A 19,975-nucleotide genomic window follows, 5' to 3' on the forward strand; every position below is an offset into this window, starting at 1 on the left:
TTAAGGCCTCCCAGGAGAACACCACCTCCTGCATGGAATCTCAATTTTGTGCTGGAAAAACTCACCCTGCCTCCTTTTGAACCAACAGCTTCTGCGGATATAAAATTTCTATATTGGAAGACAGCTTTTCTTTTGGCAGTCACTTCAGCAAGAAGGGTTTCAGAACTACAGGCTCTCATGGCAGTGGAGCCTTTTATTATATTTTACCCGGACAGGGTGGCCCTCAGGACCAATCCTTCTTTTATGCATAAGGTGGTATCCAGTGTGGCCCTTAACCAGACCATTCACCTGCCAACTTTCTTCCCAAATCCGCAGAACAAGGGGGAGTGGATTCTGCATTCATTGGATGTACACAGACACCTAAGACTCTACTTAAACAGGACAAAATCTCTAAGAAAGTCTGAGCAACTACTGGTAGCATTTGCTGCAGGATCAGAGGGGAAGGCTATATCAAAGCAAACTATTTATAAATGGATAAGCCATTCGTTTCTGCTATTTGCACCATGGTAAACCTGTGCCCAAGGGGATCAGATCCCATTCCACCAGGGCTGCCTTTACTTCAACAGCTTTTCTCAGAGGGGTCCCAACCAAAGACATTCTAGAAGCTGCTACTTGGAGCTCTGTTCATACATTCACAAAGCATTATCATTTACCTCTCTTCTCTAAATCCAGGGCAGGCTTTGCCACTGCAGCCCTGCAGGGCCTTATAGCTGGTCCTAATGCTGTTTAGTTCCATCCTCCCATAGCTTTGGGATTCTACCCAAATGTAATGACTGCAACAGTGAAACACAAAGAACATAGTACAGTTGTATACATTTACCATAAATGTAGATGTTCGAGTGTATTCACTGTTGCAGTGCGGGTTACCCACCAGCCATCCCCCATTCTATATCTTTTCTGTCCTTCACTATACGCAAAAGCCTTTGTGGTGTATTTGCTTTTAGTTGAAGGTAAATTTTATGTTTCTAAGGTGCATTTATATATTTACAGTTTATTTATGTATATATATTTTTGCTCCCCATTCGGGGGGCACCTGACATCTGGGGCAAGAAAAACTTATTAAAATGGCATCGGCTGCATGTTTTATACCCTTGATGACCTGACGTCATGGAAGAGGAGACAGCAACCGATGCAGGACCCAAGACTTTGTTATTCAGGCCGACTGAGGACAACCTGCCAGCAGATTACCCAAATGTAATGACTGCAACAGTGAATACACTCGAACATCTACATTTATGGTAAGTGTACACAACTGTACTTTTCCCTTGAGGTGCTTGAATTAATCAATCCCATTTGGTGTTAGATTGGTCTTACCTATCCCACAGTCAATAATTATATATTACCCCGAGTGAGAATAACTGGTATCATACTGTAGATAATTTGAGGGGAACCATGCACTGGATAAAGCATTTAGGTGCTGCCTCTGTCCATTAGTAGTACAATGGGCAGTTCTGTGGTAATTTTTTGTTTCCTTTCTAATTCCATAGATCCAGGTTGTACTTCAGTTATACCTCTCAACCTGGAAACATCAAAAATCTGGATAAAGGCCTTTGAAAAGTAGGTACAATTGGCCAAAAACCCGGACACTGATTAAGATAAAATTTGCTTACATAATCATGCAACTCTGCCCACTCCAATGGAAATCTGGGATACCAACATAAAGATTGAAGTCACCAAATAATAATAAATAATGGCAGACATTTGAATTTCAGACTTCATATCCCTCAGAAAATACATGATAATGCAAACAATGTTATTCTAGCACTACCACTATTATGTTTGGCTTTGTCCAAATTTCTTGCTCTGAGATATTGAGAGGTGTGCACTGGAAGGGTCTGTCATTCATTAATTAACAACTTTTAACAAATATCCATGGTAACACAGAATCATACTTAATTAATCAAATGACTTATTATGCAGAAACTGTTAATGACCATGCTGTGAACCTCTTAGTTGGAGTCACTAGTATGTGTTCCACATTTTGAAGATGGAAGGTTGAGAGCTATGCCACAATGACAGGTATTACAAGTTTCATGCTTCTTACAGTTCAGAAAACTCTGTTGTTTTATTGATTTTTTAAATGAAATAGAAAATTATTAAAAAATTGTACCTGATTTTGGGCCTTTATCCCCCACCTCTCCAATTAGTTTTGACTTTGTCACTGATTCATGAGCACTGAAGTTGAGAACTATGAGCGCAAACATAGTTCATAGGTAAGTACTAGGCTATCTTCCCAAGGGCATTTATAAGCATAGCCAGAGTGTGTTGGCTTTCACCACCCCCTTAGATTAGTTCCCTCTGCCTCTGACCAGCATAGCCATTAGTTCCCTGCACCTCTGTCCAGCAGAGACACTGCAGTGATCCCCAGGGTGAATGTTCTATTTCCCATCCACCCGTCAATGTTTCTCTTGAAGAGTGCTAGTGAGGGGCTCTGCTTCTTGTTTCAAAGCATGGGGAGTCTCTGGGTCAGGAATCTATTCCTCCAGCATGTCCTATTTATCGTTGTGGTGAGGTTTATATCCCTAGAGCGAGTGGCTCTCAGGGATTTTGTATTTTTTTATCAATTCTGGGTTGGACATGGCCTTGTATGTCAAGCAGAGATCACCTCTGAGTAAGCGGTATGCAGCCGAGTACAGCTGGAGTTTCTTTAGTCGGGCTGTATAGGTCAACTGTTTGAGGCCAGTAGTCCTCTTGGTGAAGTACTTTTGTGGTCTTTCCAGCTGTTGCCGGTGTCTTGTAAGGTACATCCCAAATAGGGCATTGTATTCTATAATGGGTTTAATAAGTGATGAGTAGAGAGGCACAATAAACTCCTTTGTTCTGGATGCGAACACTTTTGAGATTAGGTGGGCCATGTAGAAGGATTTTCTAACCACCTTGGCAATATGATTATCAAAGGAGAGATTGCTATCTACTTGAGTCCCCAGATCCTTTATTACTTTTTCTGTAGTTAGGAGACTATCACCTATGTGGTAGTTCGTGGGTACTTTGTTTTTCCAAAGGGGATGACTGTGCACTTTTTGGCATTCAGCTTGAGGCCATGATTTTGACACCAGGTATCCATCTCAGTGAGACCCTTCTGGAGGGTGTCTGTATCAGCTGGAGAATCAATTATGGCCCCTAGTTTGCAGTTGTCTGTGAACTTGGTCAGCCAAAGTCCTCCTGTGCTTGCCTGTACCTCTGAGAAGTATATACCAAACAGGAGGGGTCCTAGGACTGAGCCCTGGGGGATGTCACTTGTAACTGGTTTAGAGTCGGGCCTAGAGTCTGCAACGCTCTCCGTGTGGGTTCTGTCCATGAGCCAATTTGAAACCCATCTCATGACGTAGGGGTTAATGTTCAGGTTGGTGAGTTTGTCTGTAATACCAGAATGGGTAATGGTGTTGAAAGCCTTTGCGAGGTCTAGGTATGCTGTGTGGACCTCCTTACCCTCATCTAATGCCTTGGTAACTGTCTCAAAGAAGTCCACCAGGTTTAGGAGGCATGATCTGCCCTTAACAAAGTCAGACTGGGTAGGGTCTAAAGTTTGGAGGTTCCCATTGTCTCTGTTAATGAGTTCCATGATGATGCGCTCCATAGCCTAGTCAGGCTTATAGGGCGATAGTTCCTGAGGTCCGTTGTGGCGCCACCTTTGTGGAGTGGGATAACCGTTGCTGTGCGCCACTCTGTGGGTACATAGCCTGTAGAGAGGCTGAGTTTGAACAGTGTGTTTAAGTGAGGGGTTAGTTAATTTTGGTGCTCTTCTATGACACAGCCTGTGACACTGTCCGGTCCCGTTGTGGCTGTGTTTTTGGCTTTGGATAGGGCTGTTATAACCTGTGTGTCGGTGATTGCCGGGGCCTTACATTCTTCTGGTATGGTTATGGGCCCTTTAGGGGTCAGAGGGGTGTGAAGTTTGCACTGAGCCTGTCTACCAAAATGTTAGCAATATCAGTCAGTTCAGTGTATTTTGCGCCATTCTGCACCAACTCAGAGCAGATCTGAGAGTTTCCACTTAGGTTCTTGACATAGCTAAAGAATGCTTTGTGGTTATCTTTGGAGTCTTTGGCAATTTTTCTTTTGAAGCTAGCCTTGGATGATTTAATGAGGGATCGTAGTTTCTTGCTGATACTGATCAGGGATGTCTTTCCTTCTAGGGATTTTGCTCTTATCTGTACTAGTTTCCTCCTTCTATTGAAGAGCCTGTTTATGGCAGGGGTCCACCAGACTGGTTTCCTTTTCTTGGAGGAGTGGGTCTTGGTTTTACTTGGGATAGCACGATCCATGCATTCCTGTAAATGATCATAGAGTGCCTTTGTATAGGTTTCAGCAGTTTGGACAGCATTGTCCATTGGCGTGCCCATTGGAGTGGGGGCTGTGAACCTTTCCACCTCGGTCTTAAGCAACGTGAAGTTTGCTTTTCAAAAGTTTTTCACTGTGGTTTCCTTGATTGGGGTTGGGGGCAGAATGTGAATATCCAGAGTGATTAGTCTGTGGTCTGATCTAACCAGCGAGGGGTTGACGTCAGGTGTGGAACACCGGTTGCCCATGTTGGTGATGACCAGGTCCAATATGTTGTTCCCTCCGGTGGGGGTGTTGACCAGTTGATCCAAGGCATTCGAGTTTATAAATTCTAGGAAGCATTGGGCAAGGGAGTTAGTACTTGAGTAGTTCTCCCAATTAATGTTTGGGTAGTTGAAATCACCCAGTATTAGGGTGTTTGGTAGGACCTTCATATTTCCCAGTGTCTCCAGAAATGCGGAATGGGGGTCCTGGGTCATGGTGGGTGATCTGTAGCAAGCTACAATTTGGATTGCAGTTTTTCCCGTTGTTAGTAGCAATTGGATGATTTCTGATGCATCGTGCTGCACCACTAACCTGGAGGTGTGAGTATCCTTGATGAATATGGATACACCCCCGCCTTTTGTGTTTCGGTCCGGGTTCTGTGGCCGAAAGGTATGGTATGAGTTATAGCCTGGTAGTGCTGGGGTGCTCTCTGGAGCCTTAAACCAGGTTTCTGTTACTGCACAGATATCGATGTTCTCCATACTGAGGAGTGCCTCGAGTGCGCGCATTTTGAGGTTTAGACTTCTGGCATTGAGTAGCATTACCCTCAGTTTTTGTTTATTTGTGCTATTTATGGTGGTGGGTTTGTCTTTTGAGCCTTGCCTAAAAAAGGCTCTATGGGAGCGGCAAGAGCCTTTGCCAGTATTCAAAAGCCTAAGGGTGACAGGTGCAAGCCATCTCTTGCGAAGCAACGTGGCTTGTCGAGCATGTCATCCCAGGCAGACAGATACTGGATCCCCTTTGAATGACACCAGAAACTTAGCCAATTGTTGAAGTTGATCATTTTTTCTTTATACTGTAGCATCATTCTTGGTGAGGGCAGAATGCTACTCAGGGTCAGGGTCATACCTGCCTGGGCTACATGATCAGCGAGCTCTTCCATGTCTCTTTTCATGTAGTCCAGGGAGGTACATCTCAGGTCATTCACACCAACATGTACAGTGACAGAGTCATATTTGTACTTGCTCTGGAGTGACCTGAGTGCTTGTGTTATGTGACGGATCCTGGCACCTGACAGGAAGCTAACTGTAAGCTTCTCCTTGTCCAGCCTAGTTAGTGGGACATCAGTGTGCCTGACTATAGAGTCGCCTGTCACTAGTGTGTTGGGTATGTTATTTTACCTTAAGGGCTGTGATTGCATGGCACACTGATTATGTGAAGTATGTGTTTCATGGTTGGTGATGGGTTGTGGAGGTTGCTTGGATGTCTGCTTTGGAGGTCTCTGTTGCTTTTGCAGATTTATATTTAGAGCCTCCGAGTATGTTTTCATGAAGCATTGCATCACCTTCAACGTTTTCACTCAAAAACCAAGAATAAAGGCAGCAAAGATACTGCCCCTTTAGCAATTTACGTTTTGTACTGGTACCTACTTTCAGAACAATAACTAACTACAATGTCTGGCACTGCATCACCATTTAGTCACCAATTTTTATGATGGAAGAGAGCACCATTCTGAAGAAAATGCACTGGCATCCCTAAGATTCAGTCAGTTGACTGCATCCAAAACAAAAGTCGTCATTAAAGGTTTCTGTTGAAGGGGGAATACATCAGGATGCCTGTGCAAACTTTCCCGGGAGTTCATCATTTCTCAGAGATCAGTAGTTATTGATCCCGAATCTGAGTGAGTAAGCTAACAGTTTAAATTGTACTCTTCTGTGGCCTACCTGCTGCACAAATGCAGGGCAGCAAGCAAGAAACCACATGCACAGCAGTCTTGTAGGCAACAGCACTAACCTGTGTTTTGTTTTTCCAAGTTTTTCTGTGAATCCCCAGCTCAAACTCCTGAAACTGTCACTTGTGTCTTTTGGCTTTTCCCGGTTAGGGGTTGCCACAGCGGAACTCCAGTCCGCTAATGATTGGCAGTAGATTTTTTACATGCCAAGTTGCCAGCCCTGATGCACAACCTTCAACGAAGGTACACCCATTCACGCATGTCTCCAGACAGAAGACGCTCTAGCTGAGAATCGAACGGGACAACGTCTTACTGTGAGGTGACAGTGGTACCGCAGCACCACCACCGTAGTAAACTCCTGAAACTGTCACTACTCCTCTAAATCAACCCAGCTCCTCCCTCTCTGTCACTGACAGCTTAATCCTGGTACCTGTCACTTGAAGCTCAATTGCTCCAGCAGATTCTCTGCCATTCCCTATTACAAATTCCGCTGAGCCATCAGTTGTAATGACTAACGCGATTGAACTGAGAGAGTCAGGTGGACTCAAGGTGTATTAAAAAAACTTCTGGGAAGTGCAGTCTCCCTTCTCCCCAAAAAGAAAGTGTTGAACTATTTGTACTCTCAAGTTTATCTCAATAATTAATTACAGCACAAAAAGTAATTAGGGAAATGGATCCCTATTTAGTAACACTTTTAAACACTAGCCATATTAACTTAGGGAAAACTGATAGAAAATTATGAAGTGATTTTTTTTCCTCTGAATTAAGGAGGAAGACAAGGCGTCATCCTTAATGTATAAAACATCAGATTGCAAACAAACTGACAGAATCTACTTCAACCTAGAACACTGCATAAGTGACCCATAGTCAAAGTTGAGTGACACTGGGGAAAATTTAAGTAAACCGAATTAATATTTCACCTCTGTTCACTACTGTCAACTACAATTACACTCATATAAATCTAAGCTTGTGCCATTCAGTTCGCACCACCAATGGGAGCAGTATGCTGTCCCACCTTTAATGCATCTTTCAATACGGGTTGGGTTGGGCTGGTATACATTTTAAATTTGACTTAGCCACTCAGCACTTTACTCACCTTTTCTTAATCAGTACTCCAGTAATATGTGCTTCTTTTCATATTTTCCACTAGGTACCACAGGATTAATCCACAAATGCTGTGTATGTAATACAACACTGCAAATTATGTTTTCCTTTGAGTTCTAAAATAGAAATACAAGTACACAATCCAGGAGCAACCTTATGGCCCCCATAGGCTCACAACAGTACTTGTTGTATCATAATCCCGAACAGTCAGGGAAAGAAAATTCACATCCAAACGTCTGGAATGCAGAAAATTTGAAATCTGGTTCTACTGAAGCTTTAGCTATCAAGAACCCATCTAACAGCCTGTATCCTCAATGTCTACAAGTGTTACTTGAGTTGCTTCATGATACAGAAGAACCTTTTACTCGTGAACAAGTTTTAGTAACTCGGGCTAATTCTGCAGCTTTTTCTGAAAATCAGATGATTGCTTTGTTATGATCTGAAAAAGGCTATTACAGCCAAAAGCGCTCATTGTTTCGGTTCGTTTTTTTAATAAAGTGGTTGTTTTATCCATAGACGTGTCCAGCATAAGTGTTTTATCAGAAGAGAACAAGCCGTGGTGTTTAGCTGAAGATTTCTTTTCGTGGTTTTGGTGTTTGTTCCTCGGCTAGCTTCTGCAATATCTACTGAGCTTTTTTGCTGCGGTTTTGAATCTCCTGTCAGATCTTGGTGGGCACGTGGGTGTGCGCGTGTGTGTGTGTGTGTGTGTGTGTGTGTGTGTGTGTGTGTGTGTGTGTGTGTGTGTGTGTGTGTGTGTGTGTGTGTGTGCGTGCGTGCGTGCGTGCGTGCGATATGCGTATATATATATATATATATATATATATATATACGCATGGTATTGATGATAAAGTGAGTTATATTTCTTAGAAACTGACAAACTGGTTTGCAGGTAACAGGGCATTTCCCTCACTAGTTACATATCCTTGTGAAAATGCAATAACTACAGCAAAGAAAAGCACACTTGCAAGCAACACAAGAGTGAGAATTGTTGACAAAAACTGGATCAAAGCGGTCTTTTTGTTTATCCTCAGTTGAATGATATTTTTAAAATAGCAGTTGTAAGAAAGCATTGATGTTGATGTGGCACTGGGAAAATCTGGACACTCGGGTCCAGCCATCAGCTCATACTGAGCTGAGTTTATCACATCTACGAACCTGGTCATCCTCTCATTCTGATTGTAAACCATGGGCAATGTACCCACTATACTTCTACTCCCCCCTTACCTTTCAGTCAGTTGTGCTTCAGTTTTCCTTCTGAAAAATGCCATCCTGGAGAAGCTCACAGGAACAAGACAACAGTGTCCCTTCAGCCTGCTACTAAGATAGACGAGGTTTCATTTTAGCTCAAGAATGACTTAGACTGCCACCACCTACAGCTTCTAAAATAAACTGCTCGAATCAATGCCCCTGAATAACCTGTACCAATACATGACCAACCTGATGTCTAGCTGCAGCACATGTGCAAACTGCATTTCTTTAGTAGCTTTTCTTGGAGTGGTGTGAATGCACAGGATAAGGGATGCGTGTCATGCTCAAGAGTTTGATATGTTCAACTTCACGTTGTGGCATTTAGGCAGAATGAGGATGTCACAAGATAGCTAAAGTTCTTTAAAGAATGACAAATTAATATTTACAGAGTGTTAACTTCCACTGTTTTGGACAAATACCACTCAGAAGCAGTTTTGTTGAGGATAAATTGTGGAAGTCTTTAGGAAACACAAAACTTTCCCATTTTTGGAGCATGCCTCCCCATACACAGCACCCCCAACTTCCGCAAAGGATCATTGCAAGGAACACCCATGCAACTGCCCTCCCCCTAGAATGGGCACACCTATCCTCTCTGCCATGCCATCAGTGTAAGCCACTAACTGAACCTAGGTCATTTGGGCTGTAGTCAGAACACATCTTCTGTCTAGCTGCATGTGCAGCCATAGCTACGAATGTTTTAATTCATACGTTAGAGTAAGCAGTACCCATTATTTCCCTCTTTTCAGCCCACAGCACTCAAATCTTCAAAAAGACAAAAGTAATATATGCAGATTTGCTCTCCTGATATGCATTAACTCAGTCTTGGTTAGTGCACATTCTTAACTTAATTTTGTATGTATGGTTAGGGCAGTCTGAGGCCACCTGAGCCAGTGTGCCATGTGGAATGAACAGGGACCTTTTAGCTCAACTATTATGGCAAGTTCCCCTTCCTGTTGGATAAACTGAAAGTTCCATTTTTTTCTTTATTTCCCTGATTCTTAATATTTTTTTGTCATATTGGTGCAGTGGCACAGAGACAAAGTGGTCCTTGCAACATGGATTCAAGACTGGTTCCAGTTTGTGGGTGCCCATTGACTGTTTAGGGACAGTAACTGTGATCTAGGAACAGAGAAAAACAAATGGGAATATGTACAAACACAGAGAGTGTGCTACATCAGAGTTACAAGTACCATAAAGGTACTCTAGTTAAAAACCATCAGTATGTGGAACACAAAAGCCATTTTGGAAGTGCAAGAAGGGCAAGACATTTGCTGTTTTGTTTGAATCAATTTACTTTTTAAAATGTTGATACTCACGTTTTTAGTCCATTTGTCAGAGGAAAAGCTAGGTTTGATGATTATCGGGTACATTAGTACAGGCTTGCAGCACTATCACCTGGCTGAAGCTAGACATAAATGTTCAGTACCACAGACTAGGGACAGCAGAAATATACAAACATTTAGGCATCATTATGTGCCTGTCTTCCAAGGGGCCTTACAGGAACAAAGTCACCAGCTCCTACAACACCTGTGAATGAACATGAGACCTAATCTTACATAGGCTTTGTTTTTTGTTTTTTTGTTTTTTCTGTTATGAAATTAAATATCAGTTACATAATTTGAGAAGGTCTGGTGACTGTGTTTAGTTTAGATAGTTTTATCCAGATGGGAGGTGTAACTTTTATTGCCTCCTGTGATGCCTTTGGAGAATTTACTGTTAGGTCTGATAGCATGGCTCCTGACCACATACATTACTTTTAGAACACACACACACTCACCTGTTTACCAAAATGTTGTTCTTAAGGTGGGTTGGCCACCCCTCTTACTTTCCTTGTTAAATTATGCCAGGACATTGTGAGCATTAAGGGAGATGCCAGCTTTCCTTCCAGTGTTACAGAACACCGGTTTCAGAAAAAATATGTGGCTGTTATTAACAAAAAGAAAAGGTTATTGTCTACCTTTCCTGTAATTTAAAGAAAATGTAAGGTGATGTTTAGGTATTAAAGTCACTTGTATCAACCAGACTAACATGAACAGGAATATCCAGGGTATATTTTAGGTGGGTAACTGAGACACTGGCTCAGAGGGCATGCTATAGAAACAAAAAATGTTTTGCCTACATATTCTTCAATATTAATAGTGCTTTTGATCTTCCTACCCATTCAGGAAAACTGTTCCAGTTGCCAAGCACCCTTTTTCTGTAAAATAATCCTTCTCTATATCCCTTGTGAGCCATTTAGCATAAAACTTTAAAATGTATTTTATGCATTATTTTCTTTTCTTTCTTTCTTTCTTTCTTGGAGCTACTGGAAGTATTATACTAATAATCTGTAGATTTCATAAACTATTAAAATACTGGAAAGTTTCTGTTATGCAACCCTGCCTTTTGTTCTTCAATTCTGCATATGTAAGGCACATCTACTCTTTCTTTGTATGGCTTTTAGTGTAATCTGTTAACTGTTTTGTTACCCTTTTCTGAAATGCCCTATGTCCCACTCCTGATGTTTTTATATTTTTTTAATGAGATTTCTGGGACAGTGAGAAAATGCGATTCAAAGACAGCTGTGGCCACAGTGATAAAGCCCCCATTATAAGTTCATTAACATGTCTCTAAATGAAAATCTAGAACAAGACAGTGTAAGAAACTTCTCTGTGTGGAAGATTTTCAATCTGTATATATCTAGTTAATCACTGTACGTTAATCAGATCAGACAATGGTAGCAGAAGTAGAGAAATTAAACTCATCCTAAGTCAAAAAAATAATAATATATATATATATATATATATATATATATATATATATATATTAAATATAATTTGAAATATTATACGGAACTACTAAGTATTCAAATGTAATCCAAGCAGGGTAGGCAGTCTGTTTCCAGTCAATATTCTTTATTAAGTACACAGACAAGCGATCCAAGTAAAACAAAAATAACACAGTAATAGTTTCCTCACAAGCTTTCTAACTATATATATACTTTTTTATCAGGCAAGAGAGTGGTTTATTGTGCTGTAAAACAAAGTGTTATTGGTATATATGTTAAATTCACATCCCTTCTCCCATCAGTGCGACATTCATGCTGGTCCTACCCTACTTAGTAACTGTCATAATAATATAACCCTTATGTACTTTAAATAAAATGAATAATGATGTGGTACGTCTTATTTAACCAGATTAAGTCTGTGATTTTATCCAAGACAATATACTACATGGCTGGAAATATATAAACCTTAGACCATGTGGCAATCTAAAAATATATGTAAATATACATATACACTTTGAATGCAAAAAAAATGTTAAAATCATATTCTATTTCCATAGCCATTTGTTAACAAAGATCGCTTTCGTCCTTCTAGACTTCTTCAGGTCTGTATACAAGAACCCTAAAAACGATCTACAAAAATATTATTGTATAATTAGTTAGTATTGTCATTACACATCATTTTGAATAAAGTGGAAAAAAGAACAACAAAAAAAAGAAAAAAATGTATGATGATGGAAACAAAATATACACTTAAATTAAAACTGATTTAACATTGTATTTAAAACCAACTGGAAGAATAAAATAAAATAAAATTAGTCATGTAAACAATGTGGCAATTTTCTAAGTTCCAGTACACTTTTAAGTGAACAGTATTAGTTTAGTCCAGGCTTCCTAAAAAGAGTTCAGCTTTAATTGCCACATGAGTTCATGTTTCTCCAGCATATCCGGGATACCTCCTTCAAGATCACCCATGTCTATGTGATCCAGTATATGGAATTTAAAACCTGGGTCTTTTATAAAGAGCAATGTGTTTGGCTAGAGCACTATTTTTACATCCAGAGTGGATTTCTGCCAGATGACATGAAATCCTACGCTTAAGTTTAGTTATAGTCTTGCCTACATAAAATGCATCACATTCATTGCACTGTGCCGTGTAAATTACTTTTGTGGTGTTACAGTTATCCCCTGGACTAGTCTTTATGATTTTCTTTAAATAAGGTCAATAAAAGCTATCACCTTGCTGTATAAGTATACAAAATGTACAATTAGCTTAACATCTTTTAGTGTTTCTCTCATATAGTCTAGATTTAAATTCAACAATACTTCTAATGTTCCTGGCCTTCCTGTAAACAAAGGATGGGGTTTCACTTAAGATGTTAGTCAGAAAAGGGTTTCCTGTGACAATGGCCCAGTTTTCTTCAATAACATTTTTGATACTGTGATACTCCAAAGTGTATGTCAGGATGCAGCTATTTTTGCATTTGTTATTCTCGGTGGAATTTCTTAACATTCTCCTACTGGGAAGGTGGAGTGAAGGTGCTTCAGTCCTTTTCAGTTCTATAATGGGTCCCAGGATGCTTTTTAACATCTGACTTTCTTAGCCTCTCACTAGAAAATCATTCTCTAAGTTGTTCAGGCTTCTCAAAAATGGTTCCATCTCTGTGGTAATTCTAGCTAATCTATAGCCCGGGGACTTCTAGCTAACACTAACGCTGTCAGACCTGATGGCAGTAGTATTCTCTTGAACAGCTCATGTATTGTGGTGACAAAGACATCCACTGTCACATATACACACACACACACACACACACACACACACACACACACACACACACACACACATTCAGCCATCAGTAAACAAACCCACCGAGATTTGATCACAGTCATGGACACACTCACCCATTCACCCAATCACATGCTCTGAAATACACATATATATATATATATATATATATATATATATATATATATATATATATATATATATATATATATATCCATATCCTTGAATCCCTATCTAATCCCCCCATACAACCACCCAAGTAGACAAACATGCACACACACACACACACACACACACACATACACATATATTAACACACTCCTCAGTCCCACATCTTTGCTGAAGTTGCTTGCAATGCAGCAGCTTCTTTAGGAGTGAATGAGTGACTGCTATCTTTTGACAGTGTTCACTTTTTCCTCCAACAGTAAGATTTTACAGTGCCAAGTGATTAGTGTAATTTGGGAGCAACTGGCATTTATAGGGGAGGACAAATGGCTAATTAGCATTAGTCACACCCCTCCCAGATTTCAGCGTTATCAAGCAGCTCTACCAGCAGCAATGTCCACTGTGTTGTGCCCCCCCCCCTGCTTGTAGGAAACCTCAGCAGAAGGGTGGTCTAAGAATCTGAAAGGTTTACTATGAGTGAGAAAATTATTACGATAAAGCTTCTTGCCCATGGTAAGCCTTTCTGAATTCCAGATGTAATGGCTGTATTTTTTATTCTTTTTCTTAATTCAGACTCTAACATATTGGTAAGCTGTACTTAAAATTTGTGAAATCTACAGCAGTAACTGCTCTGTGAAGTTGCATTAGTAAGATGCCTTAATTGTGATAGGTGAATTGTATTTGTTGTTTTATGTAAAACAAAGAAAATATGAGTAAATACATGTAACATTATTCGGCTGAAAAGTGCAGTAATTGTTTATGCATCATAACAGGAGGTTTTGCCTCAGGAATGAGTTGTTTGCCTATTATTACAAGCGGGGGTACAAGGGGCAGTCAGGAAACTGTTTTTAGTGTGTAAAGAGGGCATGTGTAAGCAATTAGTACCAAGATGTGAAACCCTGTGTTTAATTCCAGCTGGTCTTTTTGTTGGTTTGCTGTGTATGAAAAACTGAGTTAAGTTATGTATGGTTCCTGTGGGAAAAAGAATAAGGGAAAAACATTTTGAGCTGAAACTAGCTGTTCTAGGCATTGTTGTGTAAGCATCTGTTGAAGTTCACTGTTCTGCAATCTGCATGTACAGTACTCTGATAACTTAGTTCATTTAATATTTAGTATTCTTTAGGCAGCTTCATTCATGTTGTTTATCTGATATTATACCATGACCCCCCCAAAACGTGCACGCTGATTGGCCAGCGTGCACATTGTAAATTGAGTTATACTAATGGAAAAAGGTCCGGTCGCCCGGACTTTTTTCCATTAGTATAATCTCTTTAAACATTGTTCGCTATGTTAAATGGGTTTAACATAGCGAGACAGCTTTAAAATAAGCAATGGAGATCTCCGTTGCTTATTTTAAAGCTGTCTCGCTATGTTAAACCCATTTAACATAGCGAGACAGTTTTTAAAAAAAAAAGCAACGGCGAAAGCAAGATCTCCGTTGCTTTTTTACTGTTTCGCTATGTTAAATGGGTTTAATATAGCGAGACAGTTTTAAAATAAGCAACGGACATCTCCGTTGCTTATTAAAGCAACGGAGATCTTGCTTTCTCCATTGCTTTTGCCCACAGCTCTGATGTACTGCGCAGGCGCGCAGTACATCAGAACTGCCGCGGATGCCAGACATCTGCGGAAGGGCAGTAAACAGGCATTATACTATGCCATTATTTAAGAAAAGTAACAGTTTCTTTTCTTAAATAATGTCATGGTATAATAGCAATAACCACTTCTGGTGGTAATGCTGTATTTACCCACGGTTGGCTTTGTTTGGTCCTCGGCTTCGGGACCAAACCACGCCAACCCTGGGTAAATCCAGCATTACCCACACCCAGGCGTGGGCTATTGCTATATTACTTTGCTTCTCAACATTCTGTCTATTCCAGTTATTATGTTTCTGTTCCTCTGTACAAATATGTCTATCTCTGCATATTAAACGTATATAAGTACAATTTATCTTCTTTCTTTTCTATGTAAGGTTTTCTATTTATTCACTTTTAATATTTTGTAGCTGAGTATTTATTAAGTACGTATTGTTTGAGAAAAGGGTATTATTTAGAATTGTAGGTTGTCAAGCTGTTGCATCCAGCTCCAAACCAAACTATTTAGTACATTACCAGTGGTGTGTTTTATAACTTTATTTGGTTAGTGAGCAAGAGTTTCTTGGTAACTTGTGGGCCCTTAGCCCAATAGCGTATGGTAGTGGCAAGTCTTCCTTGCCGGGACAAAAGTTGCGGGGAATACAAGAATTCTGCCAACCATCCATGGTAAGTGTGCGTAAGCGATATCTTGTTTGAAAGACAATTACTGTAAGGAATGAACATTGGAAGACACTAAAGCTCATACAGAAAGTGGTAGGAAATGGGATTGGGTGGTAGGTTACATAGGTTTATAGATTCATAGGTGTTTACCAGGCTAACAACCACAAGGGCCTTTTTAAGCCTAGCCTTGCATCCCAAATCTCTGACTAGTTCTGATACCCTTGATAACTGTAAGCATGGGCCTGTGATATGAACCATTACAGTTTACCTGAGTCCATTAGAGACATAGGTGCTAAACCAGGGATGAATTTCCTGTTTCCCATCCAACTGTCCAAGTTCAACTTATTGAATGTTCATTGCCTGGGTGTGGATGTTGGAAGTCCATACACAGGACAGCAGTGCATATTCCCTGTGTACTATTAAAGTCAACTAACTGTAGTGACTTTGTTAATGAATCAGATTTGCATGCATCTTTTCTACTTTATCTTTTTGGTTGCCATTGGCATGATTCAAGAAACCATCCTTCAGGTGGCCGTCAGGCCTATTCATGGGCAGTAGTGTGGATCCAAGAACTGTAGCCCATGTCATTCACATACATGGGTGCCCAATGGTAGTATATTTTGCCAAGTCTTATGTTTCTTTCTTTCTCCATCTTCTTGTATGTCAGCACTGTTGCAGAACTTTCTAAATCCTAGGTACCTAGTCAAAGAACTGTGCTAGTTTATCTGGCATCACTTTCCTGTTATGAAGTCAATGCTTTTCTGCCCAGTGTAGGCTTTACAGATGTTACTTGTATATCATTGGGAAAGGTGATGCAAAGCAGAAGGCACAGGTCAGTTTTGCTGAAATTTCGGTACATATTATATCTTTTGCATGTTGGTAACTGTTCTTGCATATAGTAAATACTCTGTGGCCTTTCTACTGTTCAATGATGCCCATACATCAACTGCATATTTTTGTAAATCTTGCCAAGAAAGTGTTAGAAGAGTCAGGTTGCAGCTGAATTATTGATACAAGAGAGACCTGGCATAAGCACTTGCAGAAAATGCCTAAATTCCAATGTTGTCTCCATTGTTCTAACTTGATTTGACCCCAAACTCTTCCAGACTGCATACTTCCATCATTCATCTGTCAACTGTAACTCTTTCATTGTTTAACATACTTAAATGTCCTTATTACCCTATTGTATACACTCACATATATACTTTGCAACTTAATGAAACTGTTGTATGGAATTGTATATATAATTTGTCTTTTCTAATGTCACAGTTTGAATCTCTTCAAAACTGTCACTTTGTCACTTTACATCATTCATCTGTAATGTTCTCTCCCATACTAAGACTGGACTTGGTCAGATGAAGTGAGTGCTCTTCCACAGTTAAATTCAGATCAATACATGCATACCCATACACATGGAGCTATCAAGCATTAGGAGGGAATGTTCTCTAACAGGTTTAGAGAATGGACCAAGATAGAAAATAAACTTATCTCAAGTCTCTTTGAGTAATTGTTTTAGATAGATATGGTCATTAACTTGGGGTCTTCTGAGTTAAGTGCATACTTTCAACATGTTATTCTATATAATGCATACCTGCAGGTGTTTTCATCCTTAAAACGAGTAACAATAGTCTTACAACTTCCCTATATAGGTGTTTGCATTCCCATAACAACCCCCTGCATCCTCTAGTTTCTGTTTATGCTGACCTCTGGGTGAGCTTATTCATGTGTTCACCCAACGTACTACTGAAACCCTCAAAAGTCCATTGCAGCATACAACAGGAAATATGTTGTAGGAGGCAGAGCACAGCATGACACAACATTTAGTGACTGCAGTTCCACAGATGAGTGGTGTATTCATATACTTTCTAAGAACACGTTTTCCCTTCTAGGTGGCTTGCGAACCCAGTAACTCTAAGACCGAGGATGACAGGATGTATAGCGCTGACAACTTACGGCGAATAGCACGCAACTTGAGTGGGACAGTTATCAACAACAAAGAAGAATGCGCTGTTTCATCTAACACTTTTGTAAGTTACCAACAATGAGATGTAAATGGTTTATGCTTAATGTTTACAAGAGAACACACTGTAAAAACATACATGTTTATTTGCATTGGTGTGTGTGTTTTTTCTGGTGCATATAAGTGTATATACACATGATCGTGTATTCTCAAACTTTCACATTGACTAAGATGAATCATGTCAAAGCAGAGAAGTCACTGTGGTCCTTCTTTATTTTGACTTTGGCCTGTATCGGATGTGTTGCAGAGGACCCGAGAAAGATGCAGAGACCACCTGAAAAAATTACATGGCTCTTACTTGCTTGGTGTGATGGATTTGAAGTGTTCTTAAGACACTCAGTCTTGCTGGCTGGATTCTGCTAAAATTCAAAGTCTGGTTATATTTGCATTCACAGTCTGTTGCATACAGAAACTTGCAGAATATACACTGATGAGAGAATATACTTTGCAGCATCAACTTTAGAGAGCAGTAACAAATAACATTTTATAATAAACCAAACGGAACCACGTTGCAGCTTAAAAGTACTGTTCCAACTTTACTTCTCATATAGTACAGATGATGTGAGAGATATAACATTTACCTTAGGACCAATGAGTCCCTACCATACCTCTAACATAACTGGATTTATATAGCTCTTTATATACACTTTTTAGTTATGCATAAACATATTTTTGAGGAAACACATTGTTCTGTATTCTATTTTGGAGAATTGCTTATCCTGTAGAAACAATACTAAGCTTCCTTGTTTAACAATGTCTTGTAAGAGACCAGCTTTTCTGACAGTGTGAATATCCTGTAACAGTGTCCTGATGTCCATGTAAAAAACATATTTTTGAGGAAACACATTGTTCTGTATTCTATTTGGATCTGTGTATAAAACATATGTTCTTGTGCCAATGCTGATAAGCATATCCTGTTTTCCATGCAGAAAAACATATTTTTGATAAAACACATTGTCAGAGATCAGCTTTTCTGACAGTGTGAACATCCTGTATTTTATTTGGATCTTTGTATAAAAACATCTGTTCTTGTGCCATATCTTGTTTTTCATGCAGAAAAACATATTTTTGAGAAAACACATTGTCACAGTGTCATAAACATATCCTGTTGTTTTAGGAAACATATTGTGTCCATCCTGTTATTTTAGGAAACATATTGTGTCCATTTTTTATATGCAGAAAAGCATGTCAGTGTTCTTTAAAAGCAGATTTTGCATTTTTGCTCTTGCATACATCCTGTCTAAGTCTGTAAGGGAAAAATGTCCATTCAGCAGATTCCTTTTCCAAGCCATGGTCATTTAGTATGACTGCTGATCACTAAACTCTGTTTCTGCATTTAAGCAAGCCTTTCTTTCAGCATATTTACAATGTAATTAATTTCAGACTAATATTAATAAAATCTAACACCACCTACATTTTCACAGAGCTTGACCGCATTGCCTGACGTCAGTGGCACTGAGGAGGATTTTGTAAGGTAGCAAGATTGTTCTTTCACAGTTAAACTTTTCAGCCATGGCCAACTATAACAGATGGTCTCTCACAAACTGTTAAAAGACGTTCTTTCCTGCAGTTGGTTGTTACCTGTAAAATATTGCTGCTTGCAGTTAATATGGTTAGGTATATTCACTGCCACAATTGTGTAGTGAGGAAGCTGACTTATCTCAAGTCTTCTTAGAGGGTTTCTTCCTGTAAGCTGTAAAGTACAACTGTGTTCTTCCTTCTGGAGGGGATGTATCATCTCCTTAATTCTGAAGCATTGACATACTTGAAGTTTCTGTAGCTGTTTAGTCGGTTCTTTCACTTTGGTGTGTATTCAAAATAAAATCTGCTTCCCAGTTTTCTGCCTTCACATTTTGAGCACACCAATTGTCAGAAGAAAGAAGACCAGTGCTCATATTCTGCCTGCAGAAGGAATGTAATGGGAGCATTTGCATGGTCTATGCTTCTGCTCTCTGGGCAATCTGCAAAACAGTAAGAGATACATTCATTCCTAGAAGGAGTGCAGTACCAGTATTCTCAGCTAACCGGTAATTTAGGCTGGCTTTTGTATAGCATATAAAAGGCACTAAAAGCTGTTCAGTTACTTCTAGGCTGTCTTCTCACCTGGCAGCCATTCAGGAAGAGACTGCAACAGTGCTTAGTTCATGTTAATTTTGAGCACGGATCACAGATGAACTTGGCATCTGAGGACATTTTGATGATTCCATGCCCCTTTATCTTTTGTTTGCATTCACTTGTTGAGAGTCATTTTAGTTGACTTAAACTTTGCAAACAAAATGTCATGAGTACCTTGTGAAACCAAGGGTGATCAAATTCATCCTGTTTTTCTAGACTCCTGAGATGCCCTAATGAAGAAGCACCAAGAGCTCATTTCTAACCAACCTTGTAATACTTGTTAGCCTCAGTAAAACTTGTG

At 39.8% G+C, this 19,975-nt stretch overlaps 1 protein-coding gene across 1 annotated transcript in view; it reads left to right on the forward strand.

Moving 5' to 3' along the window:
• Positions 1–19,975, forward strand: part of USP54 (ubiquitin specific peptidase 54) — a 1,304,502-nt gene that overhangs the window by 1,227,022 nt on the left and 57,505 nt on the right. The window contains exon 22 of the mRNA XM_044056203.1: positions 17,429–17,566. Coding sequence (XP_043912138.1) covers positions 17,429–17,566 — 138 coding nt within the window. The remainder of the gene's footprint in view (positions 1–17,428; positions 17,567–19,975) is intronic.

The sequence above is a fragment of the Protopterus annectens genome, chromosome 14.part0 (assembly GCF_019279795.1).
Source record: "Protopterus annectens isolate FY-2018-M chromosome 14.part0, PAN1.0, whole genome shotgun sequence".
Lineage (NCBI taxonomy): Eukaryota > Metazoa > Chordata > Ceratodontiformes > Protopteridae > Protopterus > Protopterus annectens.